Source organism: Xiphophorus couchianus, chromosome 13, assembly GCF_001444195.1.
Source record: "Xiphophorus couchianus chromosome 13, X_couchianus-1.0, whole genome shotgun sequence".
In the NCBI taxonomy this organism is placed as follows: domain Eukaryota; kingdom Metazoa; phylum Chordata; class Actinopteri; order Cyprinodontiformes; family Poeciliidae; genus Xiphophorus; species Xiphophorus couchianus.
In genome coordinates, this window is record NC_040240.1 from 28,591,382 (window position 1) to 28,608,827 (window position 17,446).

Consider the following 17,446-nt stretch of genomic DNA (forward strand, 5'->3'; position numbering starts at 1 on the left):
CTCTGAAGTTAAATCAGACCAAACTGTCTCAGTTAGGATTATTATGGTTATTTCTTTTAGCTAAAGGTCACAATAATGAGAGAAATATTTATTAAATTCTCCGAAATCATAAGCTTCCATGCATTTCCTCAGTATTTAGTAGCATTACCTGTGAACGGTTTGATTTGGGTTCCTCATAATACTTTGCTGGAGTTCTGGTCCATTCCTCCTGTATAACGCTTTATCAAGTCTAGAGGACCTGATAGAGCAAACTAAATGTTTGCTCTAGTTAGAAAGCAAATTGTGTAACTAAACTAACATTTAGTTATAAAGCTAAATATTTAGTTTAGAAACTAAATATTTAGTTTCTAAACTTTATGAAAGATATTCATAAAGTCAAATATTTGACTTTATGAATATTCTAACTAAATATTTGGTTAGAAAGCTAACTAAATATTTGACTTTCTAACTAAATATTTAGTTTGCAAACTAAATATTTACCTTTCTAACTAAACATGTAGCTTTCTAACTAAATATTTAGCTTGTGAACTAAATATTTAGGTTGGAACTCTGACATTTATAAATTATGGAAGCCCATTTCCGCCACTCTGTTAAAAAAAACTACTATCTCATTATAATGAGATAATTTATTTATGTTTTTTAACAGAGTGGCAGAAATGGGCTTCCATAGTTTGGTGAGTCCATGGCAAAAAAAAAACAGGAAAATGAATGTCAAGATTTTTCTTTTTTAAAATTTATTTATTTTTTTATTTAATCATAATTTAATCACCATCTGAAAACATGGCTTGGATTTATGGGGATGAAGTTCATAAGTTTTTATTTTGTACTTCTTCCTACTCCTTATCGAGTATGTTAAGATTACTGAATTCCAGGCGATCGGTTGTGTTTGTCTCATTGAGCACTCTGCACGACTGAGACGCTTCCCTCCAGCCTGAGCTGTGGGATCAGTGCCGGGTCAGCAGACCACAAGGCCTGGAAGAGTTTGTGGGATCAACTCTCTGCAACCACCATCAGGAAGTTTTAAAGGACTGGGTCAAATCAAGTGCTGGCAAGAAACGTTCCATTAGTTACAGCCAATGTCTGCCATATGTCTGGAACCGCCTGCTGAAACTGTGCGATGCAATTCCTCCTTTTCTTTTTTATATCCCTCCTAACGTAATCTCTCACGAAAAGCCGTACCTCTCCATATACGGCTCTTTTCCAGAGAGAAGTCGCACCCTTGTTTTAATTGTCAGAGCTTTTGTTGCTTTGAAGGCAGCGAAGAAAAGTGTCAGGGGAAAGATTATCTGTGTACCACCTCTGCACTGCATCACTGTGTTTTTTCCCTCTTGTGAGTGGATTTCATGGTTGAGAGTGGAGCTTGAAATAGGATTAACAGTAGGTGTCAGGTAGTGCTAGCTAAACCTCTTTATGTCAGGTGTGGCGGAGAGAAATCTGTCACTGCGTCTGGCTGAACCCTTTCACCACTGAACATCGCTGGAGGGGAAATCTTTAAATATTACTGAAACTGTATTTGTATTCATCTAAAGCCTGCAAGGCAGGAACAACACAATGGTGTGGTTTCTACTTATTAAAGGAATTAAAAATGTGTGTGTGTGTGTGTGTGCCCTGCAGTAATAGAGAGCCTTAACACGCACTGCCAGAATGTGAACAAAATCCAAACCTTTTGTCTTCCTGAGATAAATGAATAATTCCAGAATATTTAGGTAGTTTTGTGTCTGACGGACGCTGAGAGGGTCCAGGAGAATGAGTTCCTACGGTGACCATGAGCACGGTATGGGGTTGCTATGCCCGACCGATTGTTTCCAGAGCTTGCTCAGCTCTGCGTGTGCAGAACTCAATGTCTGCGTGTTACATAAAAAAAATTCATTTTTTATGTAAGTGAGTTGGTTGGAAATACTTGGCAGGGCCGAAGGGACAATGATTGGAAAAAAAAAACAAGTTTCTCATGAAACAAAGTTTGTATTTGATAAGTGACTTTCCAGCACTAGTTTATAGCCTCATCCAAAGTACAGAGTCTCTCCTGCAAGTAGATACACTAATTGTTTAAGTTTGTAAAAAGCCAAACATTTACAGAGTAAAAACTGAAGCCTAGTCGCTGTAAGCATTCCACTCATCCATCTTCTAATCACCTTGATCAGCTTCCATGTTGCAGCATTATGAAGGCGTTCCCATAGCATCATCCTTCCAGTCCTGTGTTTCCTTGTGTGGATGTTGTGCCCAGGTGATGGGGACGTAGCGTTGTTCAGTTCAAATGTAATCTGATCTGACCAGAGCACCGTCTTTCACAGGTTTCTGTGTCTCCTGTGTGGCTCACTGCAAACTTTACACTGGACCTTTTCTGATTTTTACCAACAATGACTGTTCTTCCATAATGACCTGTTTTTTTAAGTGCCCCCTCATACTCAGGCGTACTTCACTCCGCAGAGTGTCTCAATGTCGAACTGGAAACTAGGCAGGGGGAGCAGTGTTCTCATCAAACTGTTCTGGATGAGACACAGAGCTGATAAGGTTGACAGTCAACGCAACCCATCAGTCAGACTGACACTCTGTTCTGCACTAACAGGTGCGTGGTGGCTGACCTGGTGGAGAAGATCAGGGCTAGGCATCCCAGCTAGCTCATCTAACTGGCATTCATTTGCATTATGGGAAATGAAGGAATTTGACATAAAAAATGCAGGCAGTCAGTACATTTGACTATGAAATCCTGACCGCAGACTGTGTGTGGAGTCTGCTACACACAGCATCCCCCGAGTATGTGGGAGATTTAAGAGCGGTCCTGTCCAGAGACTCGTCCACCTGAACTGGATCTCTGCAGCGCCTCCAGTACCACGAGGCTCCCGTCTGCTTCTCTGATTAATGCTCTCCTTGCCAGTTTAGCTGGACACCCATGGCTTGGTAGGCCTGCAGGTGGTTTATTCTTTCTCTATGTTCAGATGATGAATGTCTCCTGATCGGTCTGCTGTGTTCCTTGGTCTTCATGATGCTGGTTGTTCTCTAGAGAAGATCTGAGCCCAGAAACAGAACAGCAGCAGTTAGACTCACATTCAATTACAGACAGGTGGGTTCCGTTTACAACTAAGGTGATTTTTTTAGGGCAATGCAATTTTTAGGAGGCTGAATACAAAGGGGGCTGAGTATAATGTATACACCATATAGATTTCAACTCATAAAAAATTTAAGTAATCTGCCAGTTTGTTCCACCTGGATCGTCCACTAAGTTAATTCATCCTGGCAAAGATTCCACAATGTTTCGGAGATGTTCAGCTAAGATTTAAGCTCATTTTGAGACGACAACACCACCGTTGTGGTGAACATCCATGATGAGAATCTCCTGCTCCTTCACATCCCAAACCGTGTCTGTTGGGTTCAGTTTGATGACTGGAGGATTCTCGGAGGACAGTGAAATTTTATCACATGACCAAATTTATTCATCTGTGATGAAAAACGGATTCACTGCAATTGCAAAATTGTGCTTTTTCCACATTAGCAGAATATCTATCTAATTATGTGCTCATTTCTAATGGAAACAGCTACTGCTGCTGGTCCATCTCCATCTCTGCAGGATGAAAGTTCCTCTGATTGGTTTATTTTGGATGAACCTGTCATCCAAATGTTGCTTCATGTTCATGGCAGAATATTTACAGTCTTTACAGTAACTGGGGTAACCTGCTGTTATTGGCAGGGATCTGGTTACAGCACTTTAATGGTCTCCTCATGTTCAGCCTCATTGTTTCAGGGCGGCGTGGAAACACCAGGAGAAGGCCGATTCTCGGGGTTTTGATTGAATCGAGTGACACAGGTGAGCCAAAGTGTGGGTGCAGCTTCGCCTCATTATGAGCACATCCCAGCGTTCCGATCGGGGCCGGCTCTGGCAGCAGAACCATTTTACTCAACAATTGAAAGCCTCAGGGTTACCCCAGGTAGAGGGTGGGGAAAAACCCTCCTCTGGTAAACACATCAATAATTCTGCAGGTTGAGTGACTGGCTCAGTGGAAAAGCCAGGAAAACGAAGGAAGGGAGACCTGTGGAGAAGAGGCAATTAGTTTTCACATCCAGTCTTGGAATATTCAGCGATATGATTGAGCCGCTGTTGGTGTTCCAACAATCTGAAGTCAGTGCAATGAGGCAAAAAAAAGTATATATTTAGCTGTTCTACTTTATTATAAGTGATTAATTTTAGATTCTATTTTGAAAATTGAAGGAAAACTTTATTTTTTGTCTTTTTTATTTAATCCTGAAGCTCCACTTACTTCATTTTCCTGCCCTGATCCATCTGGAAGGTGAAAGCTGCAAGTGGGAGAAGCTAGCCTAACTCGGCTGCAGAAGGAATTGTGTCCTGTAACAAGTTGCCGTGTCATGTTGTGTTGAAATGATCTCAAAACAAGACGCCGCGGTTTGTGTCACAACAAGTCTCTGTTCCTAAATGGCAAAGTAGGTCATGTTACTCTGACAAACCCACGCAAATCTTTTCAGAGCCTGCTAGCTCTGTGGACATTTGGGAGTTTTTGTGGTTGTGTGAGGACTGTATGAGCAGTCAGTGTTTTACTTCCAGTGGATAGCTATCTGAGTGGAAATGGATGTCTATTGTCTTGAAATTGCAAGTGTGTAAATTTTATAAACAATATGTTTTTGCCAGGAGGAGGGTCATAGCGCTGTCAATCACACTTGTTTACTTGCTGCTTAGTCCTTCCCCCTTGCTTTCAGCTGCTTAGCATGGCCGCCGATGACAGTGGATAAACAGTTTTCCTGGAATGGTAAGTTGTTGAGTCTCCTTTAGCAGCACTTACTTTCTTTAAACATGACCAAACTAATCTTCTATTAAACATATATATATATATAAAAAAGTTGTCTTTTCAGAAAAGAGTAACATTTTCAGCTCTGAACAAGTTTTATTCAGCTGGACTGAGGGCGAAGCGGCTCTTTGGTTTGTAAAAGTTGCAGACCTCTGATTTAGGGGTATCAGAGTGAGTACACACAACATATCTTTCCCATAAAAAATTATTATTGTTATTATTATTTTTCATTTTTCTTCCACTTTATTTGAAGCTCCACTCTTTGTAGGCCTGTCACACAAAATCTCAATAAAGGTTTGTAGATGTATCATGAGAAAAACTATGAAAGAGTTCATGGAGTGAAAACCTCAATAATTTGAGCAGAAAAGGACACATTCCTGCTCGAGTGGACACGGTTTTCCCGACACGTCCACTCCCGTGGTTGCTCCTCTCCGTAAGTCCCTGTTTGCGTCCGGCCTTGTTTGTGTGTATGGGTGTGTGCGTGTGTGTGTGTGACTCACGTCGGTCGTGTTTGCGCTGCGTCTGTGCATCACCTACTCGTGATGACGAGGGCTTTGCTGTAAGCCGCAGATGAACACCCAATATCCACCCTGCTGGCACAGGATCACTGTTTTCATTCCATATTGTAGGAGTCACACCACATTCCTCTTACAACTCCTCTGCAGCACATAAAACTCTTCTGTGAAAAACCGCAGGACCATGTGTTTTGAGTTTTCCCTCTGTTTGTTCCCATTTACAGCATCTCTGCCTCTTTTCTTCTGATCTGTCTCTCCCTCACGCAGACACACACACACACACACACACACACACCTCTCTCCTCTTCTTGTTGATAGGCCCATTTAGTCCTCGTGAAAGCATTCCATTTAGGTGCATTTGAGGTTATGGTTGTCACTGACAACCGGCTGTCAGAGAGCGCTCTATCTTGCGTTGGGGCTTTCCGGAGAGCGATACAACACAGAGCAGCCATTGATGGAGCCTGCTTTGTGGACTCAGAGCCACCAAAGGCAATGGGGTGTGACAAAGACAGCGGAGGGAGCTAACTTCTTTGACCTGACCACATTAAATCACATGGTTTGATGATTTGTATTTGGAGAACAGAAGAATCAGTCTCATCCAGTAAACGTCAAGTCAGGTTCAAACTGCGAGCTCCTTTTAAGACTGGAATAAAAAACTTCAGCCCCTGAAATGCCTCCAATCTGGTAAAGATTGACAAAACGTCACTCTGTCGGCTAAGACGTCAAAAATGCTGAAGACCAAACTGAACCAATGGGAATCATGGAGCTAAGTAGCTGCCAGGCACTGCCGATCAAACTCATCGATTAACCGATCGTCACTAAAAGCACAGCTTTCAGGTTAACACAATATCATAGTGAACCAACTGGTCATGAAGTGTGTGAAGATGTGACGGACACTCTGATACTTAGCTGGTATGAATCTGGCCTAAAGAACAGGGACTTCTTTGTGTCAACAATGAACTTCTTATTATTGTATATAAAACAGCTCAGACGGTTCAGTTCTGAGCCGAGACGGTTTAGTTCATTTATGACGCTCCAACTCACAAGACGTCATCTTAAGGTACTTTTAAAAAAAGGCAATTCAGTCCAATCATCCAGACAGATTATAAGTCAATACTTGGAACACCTGGTTAAACAATGCAGTATATTTCTGTAAAACGTGAGTAGAGATTGCAGTTAGTATGGTACATGTTGGAAATGAAAATGCTAATAGCTTGTCAGGATCCTAAGTAAGGATATTTGTCCAAAACCCGCAGTGCTATGCTTCACTGCTCTCTGTCAAGCATGGTGGAGGAGAGTTCATAATTTAGGTGTCTTGCACAAAAGTGACCCAATTTCTGTCAAACAACTGGCCTAAACTGTGTGATGAACTGATTCGGCAATGTTTAATGTCTGTAAGTCTTCAATGGTGCAGCCATGTTTGGAATATTAAAAAAAAAAAGCTACGTCCTTCCTTAGCTTAGAATGTAAGTGGAGGAAATTTGGCTTTAAACTCATTCACCTGCCAGTCCCTCCAGGACACGGCAATGTTGTTTCTGTGATTGCTGCGGACTAAACTCACTAATTTTATGGCATCTTTTTCAAAAAGTTGCAGAGTTGTAATTTGTTTTTAAGCTTTATTTTTGCCTTAATACGGTCTTACAAAAATAAGTTTAAATTGCTGCACATAACCTTTACAAAAAAGACAGGATTCTAACATAGTTCATATTTGAAGAACAAGTAACATTTTCAAGCACCTTCATGAAACAGCACCTTAGTACACATCAAATCATGTCCTGAGAGGTCAAAGTGCAAAAGGAGAATATTGGTCATTTGAGTTAACATGAACTGTTTATACTGCTGAATCAAATCCTACATTATTTTTGAAAAAAAAAAAAAAAGAGCAAATGTTACCATTTGTCATCACATGTGAATTCATCTGGCAGGTTCAAAAGATGTAATTTGACAGGAAGTTAAATTATAAGCAAGCTAAGGGGATTGGTGAAAATCCAGTCGAGTGTCAGTGATTGGCCAGAAAAGAAGGAAACACCGAAAACATTAAGGCGACTCGTCAGATTTGTAGAAAAGTTGTAATGACTGGTGAAAATTACAAGTCTGCGAGAAATTTGTGAATGAGTGAATTTGCATTAACTGTTATGAGGGACTGGCGACCTGTTCAAGGTGACCCCGCCTCTCGCCTGGAGATAGGCACCAGCACCCCTGCTGACCCCAAAGGAATGAGGTTGTAAGAAAATGGATGGATGGAGTTGCGATCGCAACATCGCAACTTCCAGGAGGGCCTGTCTTTCTGATAAACAACAGCTCGGCACCCAGAAGGAATGGAGCAGTTTCTTCAGTCGTGTTTCGTGATTATCCACCACAGAGGACATTCAGAGACTCACCAATTCATTTAACTACCTCAATGTCTCTATGCTGTAACTGCAAAGTAATTTCCCTGCTGGGATGAATAAAGTATTTCTATTCTATTCTATTCTATTCTATTCTATTCTATTCTATTCTATTCTAAGCCACACATGATATCTGTCTGAATCATTTTGTGATGCCATAGAACTGTGCAACCATGCAAAGAAGACAGTGGGACCATGGATAAACTGTACTGAGTTTTAAAGGATCTTCTGGTTTGTGGTTAGTACATAACATTCAGTAATGTACTGATCAGACATGAAAGATTCCCAAGGTCAAGAAAGGAAGCCCAGACGGATCCGTGGAGGACTTCATGGGTCACCAGCTCTACCGCCAAGTGTTTTAAGCATGCCCTGATCTGCTGCAACTGCAGGTCGTGGTGATTCATTATCGTTACCATCTGCACTGAGATGGTAAGCATGAGTGAGACTGGCATAGGATGCAGCGACATGAAAATTAAAAACAGCAGTCCACTTGTCATGGTTATGTTGATAGTTTTATGCTAGAGTTGGGATTTCTTCTATGGCCAGCTTCAACCTGCGACTGTTTGTCTCCACAGGAAAAAATTGGTTTATGTACATAGGCATAAAATGGCAACAGGTAGTAAATGTGGAATCGTGAGCCATGTTTTACCTACACACACATTTGCCGGGACAAACTTTCAAACAAGTGGAATTCAGTAATTTTCTCCCACAAATGTGTCTCTATAGTCCACAGTTGAAGGAATACCAATGAACTGAATACAAATAATTAGAGCTGATGAAAGCATTAATAAACATGAGTTTTATCCTTGGGCTTACTAAGAAACAGCAGCAGAACATTGTAAAGATGAGAGAGCAACTGGACTTCCTTATAAAAAGAATTGGCTTTAAACCATCTGAAGCTATAAGCTACTTTGAAGAAGTCAGTGCTAATTGATTTGACGCCCAGTTATTAAAACCAAAAATAAAGCTGGAAATTTAAGTCTGGTTTATCTTTAATGAGAAAAAAACCCCGAATTCAAACAGAGTGATTGTCACTTTGGGACAGAGAGAAATAAAGAAAAGATGACAACGTGACTGCCTCTGGAAATGGGACTGGGAATATCAGCTCCACCACACACACACACAAGCACATGCATACCCCCCCCACGCACACACACACACGGAAGCATGCACAAAGAACCGGTCCCTCCTCCTAGCCTGGAAACCTGTGCTGGAGGGAGTGACTCGATCCAGGCGGCGTCCAATTATATGGAAACAGCACTTATTCCACTTTATTCCACGCTACAGTTAAGTGGCTTGAAGCCTTCAGAGACGCACAGGCGTGCGGTATAAAGCGGATCAGCAGGCAGAGAGACGCTCCCCATGTGACATGTGCAGGGAAAGCTGCAGACAAAGGTAGAAGTCTCTCCGCACGCCGAGTGATGCGGAGACAGAGGATGCTCCAAATCAAATCCACGAGGAGCTCTCTGGGTTTTTCTTGTTTTTTTTTCTTTTCTTTTTTTCTTTCCCTCGTCTGGAAAATCCTCGGCTCAACATAAATGATTCATGAGAGCGCGCTTCTGTTTCTGAGAGAGTAATAGTGAGTTTCAACTGAAGCCAGGCAACCTGCGGGAAGGCAGGGCCAGAATCTCGGAGAGAGTCAGTTCATCTGAGAGAGTTTGATCAGGAGATCATCTGTTGCTCCGCGCGGATGTCTGACCGCCGCCTGGTCCTGGTCGGGGCAGCTGGGATGGAACAGAGGCGGATTTTGCTCCTGATGCGCCGGATACACCTTGATCTGTCCTGATGTGATGCCACATTGTTGCACTGAAGGGAATGAGAACATCCCACACCTCGGCCGGCTGCTTTCCACGCTTCATCCTCTCTGTGTGTGACACACCATAATCTGCCCTCTCCAGGGAGCGCGTTTGGACACTCTGACCCTCAAAAAGAAGCGCAAAAGCTGACAAGCCTCGCGTTAAAGTGACCTTGCCGGGTCGGGAGGAGGGTATCATCATGCTAATGATGATGGAGACCAGCGGCATGGACGCGCATCAGGTTGATATTGATTCGGACTTCGAGCCGCATGCTCGGTCGCGGTCATGTACCTGGCCACTCCCGCCGTGTCCCGAGGGCTTCCCCGGGGCAGAGGAGGCGAGCCGCGGGGGTCTGGCTCTGGCGACCGTCAAAGCGGAGCGCTACGACGTGCCGGCGTGCCGGGCCGACAGGAAAGGCGGCGCGCCGGCGGAGATCAAGCACCCGGCCGGCGCCCCGGCTCCGGTCGTGGCTTCTCCCGCTTGCATGTCCGGGGCTGCCCTCGACGTGGTCGGCCAGCTGCGCAAAGCCAAGTCGTCACGCAGGAACGCGTGGGGGAACCTGTCGTATGCGGACCTCATCACCCGCGCCATCGAGAGCGCACCAGAGAAGAGGCTCACTCTGTCCCAGATCTACGACTGGATGGTTCGCTTTGTTCCTTATTTTAAGGATAAAGGCGACAGCAACAGCTCGGCTGGATGGAAGGTAGGCCACGTGAAAACAATCCTCCTGACACCACAGGGGAACGCTGACTATATTTAGTGATCCTGCGTCTGCAGCAGCACTCCCTTTGTGCATATTTTAGAGCCACATAATTGACCCTTGGCCCCCGTGATTTATGTCTGTAGCGTGTCTCGCTGTCTCTCCACATGACACAGTGTGTGGAAATGGGCGTGAGCGCGCCCGTTTCAGGGTTCACTGGGTTCGTGTGTTGAGAGTTCGCATCCCGTGCATATAGGAGCCGCCGCAAGGAGACAGATTTCCATACTTTCTTTTGCTGCTGGAGAAGCGCGCGGTGGCGCATCGATCCGGCCTGCCGTCGGGTCACGCAGGGGACAGCGGGTGCCTCGGGCTGCTCAACCTTAAGCTGCACACCAGTTTAGAGTTTAATGCTCAGCCTGCCCCCCTCCTCTCCTCCCACCACTAGTCTCCACCAGACCCTCTTGTCGATCCGTTGCGCCCGTCAAATTACGCACAGGCTGTTGGAAAAGCGTGGCACAAGCAAGTGGTTTGAAAGCACAATAACAAGAGATGATGACGCCGGTTGTTATAGTAAACAGATGTAACCTCGGATTATCTCTTACATTCAAATTAATATGAGGTTAATCTAATTGATTGGTCGCTCTAATCTGCTTAGATTTACCCGCCATTCGGTGTTGGGATTAGCAGTCTTGTTTTCAAGGCACAAACTGCAGCTTCCCTTCATTCTCATCTTTATTTTTGTTTTCTAAAGTTCTCCCTCTGGGCTTTTTGCACTTCAAAGCAAGATGATGAGTATTACTCAGTGTTCTGATATCACATGGGCTAATAAGAACTGGGAAGTCTGGTTGGTGAAGGGTCAGTAAGTGGGGAAAGTAAAAGTAAACTTGAAAAAGTTAGACTTTTTTTCCAGTAAATGTCCCCTGCTGCCTTCTAGAAGTTAAAAAAAAGTCTTTATTGGAGTTGGACATGTCTTTGCTTTGTGTTGATGTTCAACTGAGCGATACTCTGAGATTTGGAATCAGTGTCTACAGCAAGCTGTCCTGGTTTGGCGTAGGTGGAATGGAGCAGAAGACGGACAGATTTAGGACTTTATCTGCAGTAAGAACAGCATCACTACATTCAACTGTGGTGATGGAGAAGCTGGGTTGAATGACAAAACTCTCGGTTGACTGGTCAGTCTACCTCCCAAACCTCACCTTCACTCATCAGAGATGAGTTGTGACTTAAAGAAAAAAAAAATGATTCCATGGTCATGGTTCTCACCTAGAACAAAGGTGGGTTGCTCCTTCTGGGTCAGAGGTCAGCCACCATCAGGGTCAGTGAACCCTGATGGTGCAGGGGATGGAGAGACAGATTGGGAGTTCATCTGCAGTATATCAGGTGCTGCTTTGGTGCTTTGCGGTAAGGAAAGAAATTATTATTCCAACCCTCATTTATGGTCAGATCCATCCATCCACTGAGATCAAGGACACAAGCAGCTGGACTGAGCTTCCACAGGTTATGAGTTCATATGGAGGAGGCTGGTAGTAGGACCTGCATGCTGAAAGGATGTGACTGAAGTGGTTCAAGTATCAGAGCTGGGTGGTTCCTTTCAGAGGTTTTCCGGACTCTTCCACTTGAAGAAGATACCATGGGAGACTCAGATTTCACTGGAGGAACTAGATTTCCATTTTTGTCTGGGAACACATTGACTATTGACTGTTTTGGGGGTTCAGTTGAACAACAGTCAGTTGAAAATAATCTCTATCCTAAACAATGGATTTAAAGCAGGAGTTTAACTCTGTGGAGCTGGGGACGTTCTGATTGGCTGCTCAGGAGAGGAAGCAGATTGGTGTGTGTGTCAGCGACTCGTCTCGGGACAAAACAACATAACACAAAAACACTCCTATGTGACAGACTTTATCAACAATAATAGCTGAAAAAACTAAAGAATACAAGAGAGTGAAGGAACACACACAGTTTGGACTGGAACACTGGGTTATGATGGATGGATGGATGGATGGATGGATGGATGGATGGAAAAATGCAATCAGACTATGTTGGCCTTTGACCTAGCTGTTGGTAGAGGTCATAGTTCAGATCATCTGTCTCCAGGTGTCCACTTCCTGTTGAGGTGTCAGTCTGCAGCTTTGGATTCACACACTAGCACACTTCTTGTCCTCAGTGACAGTTGATGGATTCTTTTAAGCAGAGCCACAGATAACCAGAATAAGAACGGAGCTGGACTGTGCGCTGGAGCGGAGTGAGTTCGGTCCTGACTATGTATGGATTCTCTGAGTGGGTCTCAGTAATTGCAGTCAAGTGTTTGTTATTGTAGCTGAGGTGGGAGGCTTTGTTTGGTCAGATGAAGTGAGTTCACTCCTGTAGGTGGTCACAGTCATGATGGTGGTGGCGGGGGTGGGTGGTAAGAACTCTCTCTCTTACACACACACACACTTTCTCTCTCTCTCTCTATCTCCGTTTCGTTCATTTTAAGTGGCTGTGTGTGTGGCTGGCTGAGAGGTGCTGTGGCCTGTCTGCAGGCTGTGCAGCAGGTAGGAGCTCTGACTGCACCTGAAAGCTCCATAAGGCAGCCTGATGAAGGCACACTGTGGGTGTATGGCAGCTGTAAGCATGCTGACACACACACACACACACACCCACACACACACACACACACACACACCCACGCCCGCATACACCCCTCCCCACACACACATATGATTGCGTGGCTGTCTTTGTGGGGACTTTCCATTGACTTTCATTCATTTCTACAGTCTAAATTTTACCCTAATCCTAACCCTAACCCAAAACTCAATTCACACCTTAGTCCTAAATCTGGCCCCTGACCCAAAAACAGCATTTCCCCTAGTGGGGACCAGGCTTCGGTCACCACAAGGAACAGTGGGTCCCCACAACGTAGTATGTGTCAGGAAAATGGTCTCCACAAGGTATTACAAACAAACGCAACCCCCCCCCCCCCCCCCCCACACACACACACACAAACACATGATGATAAAATATTGTCATAGAAACACGCTTACTCTTTGCGTTTGAGCCAATCAGAGCAGACCTGGATGGACACTGTGGAGCTTCTTCTCACATTAAATCAAAGTTCGTCTTGTCTTATGAGCTTGATATTGTGGTGCAAAAATATTTCTATGCTAAAAACAAAATACAAAACTACTAAAAGCGTGAGAAAAATTTATATCAGCAGTTTTTTTTTTTTTTTTTACCAATTTAAGGAGAGAATACTTAAAGTATGGAAAACTGAGTGTGAGTGACTCAATGTTAAATACACCGAATCGCGGAGCAAGTCATTGACTCAGTTCATGTAACTACTGAGCTGAACTTGATTGCAATGTTTGATCTGTAGGATCTGGTTGTGTGATTGGATTGAATTTTTGGATGCACCCTTTGCTACACTAAAGGAATGCTGTTATTGCAATTTATGTAACAAAATGTCTATTTTATTATTCAAAAAAGAAATGAATTAATTTGTTTACTTGCATTGTTTTATGTATTCCTAATATTGTACAAAACAAACTCAAGTGGTTAGATGAAAAATCTGCAGAATGTGTCAGTGGATAAAATGAATCTTTTATCTGATTAATTGACTAATCGTAAGAATGACCCAATTGCTAAAAACACAACATTTAGTTGCAGCCCTTGAAAAATTGACATCTTTACTTGGAAAAAGCTGCCAAACTTCTCCCAGTGCTTCTCCATGTCCTGCATGTAAAGCACTCATACTCGTGGCCATCACCTTGTTACACTGAGAATGCTGGAATGCTGGAGGGAGACAGAGACAAGCAGGAACAAAAAAAAGAGACAACGCAATACCATGGAAAAAAGGTATTATTTGTTCTGCCAACTAAACCTTTCTTTTTTTCCAATTGGATTCCAAATTGAGTGGGAGAGGAAGAGAGAGAGAGGCAGAGAGAGAGAGAGAGAGAGAGAGAGGCGGCGAGAGAAAATCTAAGAGCGGGTGTGTGAGTGGTGGTGGTGGCCCCTGCTGCTGAGCACATTGATAGCGCCTGTGATGCTCCAGCGCCAGCCCAGACAGAGGGGAATTGGTTGGAGATGGTGGAACAAGCTTGGAGGGTTCCCTGTGCCAGCCGGCCTGGCAGCGTGTCAACACAGAGCCCTCTGAACTGCTACACAGTTATTGTTATTATCACAAAGAGGCAGCAGAAGGGGAGGCAGCTCTTGAGTTGGCGGGCTTGGCGCTGGTTTTATTGTAGGTGGAGACAAGGAAAGGAATTTGGAAGGCGAGAAGGGTTAGTTGTTAAACGCGAGACTTGACTAAAACCCATCCGATCAGTCCTGAAAATGAACTGGGAAATGGCTCAAAGAGAGAACTGGTTGCCTGGTTAGATGACAGAGAAGTTTCTGAACTGACATAGCTGCAGCTCAGGATGTAAACAAGGGAAGGACCGTCAATGGAGGCGGGATGTTCGTGGCATGAAGTGAGTCATCCGCGGTTGGAAGAGAACACAATATTCTCACCATCAGACCTCACACTTCAATCAGCTGGAATAAATCAGCTGCAACAAAGCGCTGAGAAACACTCCACAGACGGAAATTCCAGAGAGAAAACCGGATCCAGACACGAAGCAGTCGGATCTCGGGAATCGTGCCTGGTTGCCTCTTGTAAAATGTCGGCCCAGATTGCGTTCTTTCTGTGTTGTCTAACAGAATTTTGGAGGGGAGAGGAGGGGGGCGGGGGTTAAAAAATATTCTGGTGTTTGGCTCAAGTCAAAAGACCCAAACTAAAAATACAATGCCTGTTTTCTCAGTGTCAGTGAAGCATGACTGGACCGGCACATGATGGTCCGTAAACAAGAAGCCTTTGAGCCAGGCACCAGGGCTTCCGCACGCTGGAGCTCACCTCAACATGAAACCCAACATTTAGACTTCAGACCATGAGGGCCAAACCCATCAAGATGAAAGCACTAAGGCCACATTTCATTTATTTATTTATTTTAGTTTAATGCAGGAGCCTGGTGAATAAATTAGAAATGATTTTTGTTGTTCTTGCCAACCATATTTGATTCATTCCAGCAGGACTGGGATGATAGGAACATAGCATTTTATACTTAATATTCTGTGGTAGTATAGCGATAACAATAAAGATCATGATAAAACTATTTATTACTCATTTTTCATGTAACTGTTTGACTGTGACTACATGTTCTTGAAAAACATTTCCATTTCAAACAGGCTTCTTCAGGACGCCACTTTCTTAAAAAAAGTCAGATATATCAGAGTAACTTCATTTAATGTTAGTCAAACTCACTGATATTTATTGACACTGTCATGGAAGAAACAGTAGACAAAGTAGCAAAAGTAACAATTCCAATTATATTGTCAGATTTAAAAAAAAAAAAAATTTTTATTTATTTATTTGCTTTAGAAACCCTTCTCCTCAAGCTTAAAGAGAAAGTTGCATTCTATGAAGGTAATGCTGATAAATAGCTGCCATTGCTGCCACCTGCCTGTCTGTTTAAAAGAGGTAACCAGTAGTTACCGCCATCCTCGTAGAGACACAGCAGTGGCTTTCAGAGGTTTCAGGAAATCACAGTGTATTTATGTACTTCTTCACTTCTTCAACGTCTGATTTGAAGAAAATCGAGTCCACAGAAACGCTGCACGCCAAATATTTGTTTGATTTCCCGGTTTGAGACTGACAGCTAAAAAGTGAAGCAGCACAGGGGGAGTTCCTCTGCAGTCACTCATCCTCACGTTCCCCCTCCATCAGCGCAAGGTGGCATCAAAACCCAGCCGGATCCCTCTGGAACGCAATCATGCTCTCGACGACTGAGCTGCTTCATAAAGTATTCACCCCCCCCCCCCAACTTTCCACATATTGTGCTCATTATGAAACACCACGGTTTGAATAAATCATCGTGCTCTGGTGTGTTTATTTCGGGCTTTCCGAAGCTTTACAATGTCTTGTGAGGAGCGTTTTGACTGAGAGCATTGTCCTGACTGTCGGTGCAGACAGGATTAAGTTTGGAGAACGAGCTCATGCTAACGGATGTTTTGCACAGATCTGAAAATGTGCTGTGCATATGCATGTGTTGTGTAGCTGAGGCCTGATGGGAGTCAGAGTCCACCGGGCACGGCTCTGGTTAATAATTCAGTTGATGCTCATTATTTAAGGCAGCGCAGATCTCCCTCTGATTCCACCTTAATTGCAGGCAGGATGTGCCTCTCAGACGCTCTGAGTCTCCCCTTCTCCAGTTTGCCGTGAACATTCAGCAGAAAGATCACACACCGCTCCGCTTTGGCCCCGCCGGCCCCACAGCGGGCCCTCTGCCTCTTGTTTGGCCAGGTTCACGTAAACGGACGTTTGGAGATGATCTCGGAGCTTTCAGAGAGTATTGACTCAGAGGTCAGGCATGTGCTCCGATTATGAGTCACTTACATTTTTAATTAGATCTTTATGAGGGTTTCCTCCTTTCACACGATTCAGCAAACTAAGATTGATTGTGGGTAATCAGTCAGACGACAGCAGCCTGGTGATTAATGCTGCTGCAGAGCGGCGCTGGCCGTCTGGGATCGGGGCCTTTCAGGCCCAAATGAGTAGAGACCAGAGAGGAGCTGAAATGTGACCGGAGCTTTGAAGACATTTGTCATGTTCCACCCACAAACTCTGGTTCATTTTATTAGCATTTCATAAGATACGTCATCACAACGCAGCTCATAACTGACGGAGAATTGTTAGATGGATTTCATGTTCAGGTGTTTTAGTTGATGTCTCCACCAGCTTTGAACGTCTACAGATGGAATATTTTGTCCATTTGTGCTTGTAAAACAGCTCATCTGCGGTCAGAGTGGATGGAAATCATCTGTGAGTTTTTAAGTCCCAACACAGATTTGGATTTAGATGTGGACTTTGACCAGGCTGCATTAATAAGGACTTTGTTGCAGTACAATTAGTCACCTTTAACGCTCTCCGACACTTCACCAAAGCATTGAAATCGTCTCTCATTGACAAAAATCTCGTCCACCTGCTCTTCTCGACACCAGGCCCGGGTTGAACTATTTCGCACAGAAGTCTACAAGAAGTATCTTTTGACTGGTCAGAAGTTTGTTGCTGTGTTTAATGGAGAAAGCAATTTTGATATTTTGCATGAAAGATTGTCAAGTGGCTAAATACTAGAGATGCACTGATTCCCTTTTACAACTTCTGATACCGATATCCGAGACTCGGCCGATATTGATCCGATACAGAAAAACCTTCCTTTATTAAACACAAACATAAATG

The 17,446-nt window shown here is 43.8% G+C and overlaps 1 protein-coding gene across 1 annotated transcript; it reads left to right on the forward strand.

Annotated features, from left to right (window-relative positions):
• The first annotated feature begins 6,922 nt into the window (after positions 1 to 6,922).
• LOC114156418 (forkhead box protein O6-like) lies at positions 6,923 to 12,624 on the forward strand. Its single transcript, XM_028036835.1, has one exon. The coding sequence runs from the start codon at positions 9,694 to 9,696 to the stop codon at positions 10,252 to 10,254; it is 561 nt and encodes a 186-aa protein (XP_027892636.1). The 5' UTR covers positions 6,923 to 9,693; the 3' UTR covers positions 10,255 to 12,624.
• The last annotated feature ends 4,822 nt before the right edge of the window (positions 12,625 to 17,446 follow it).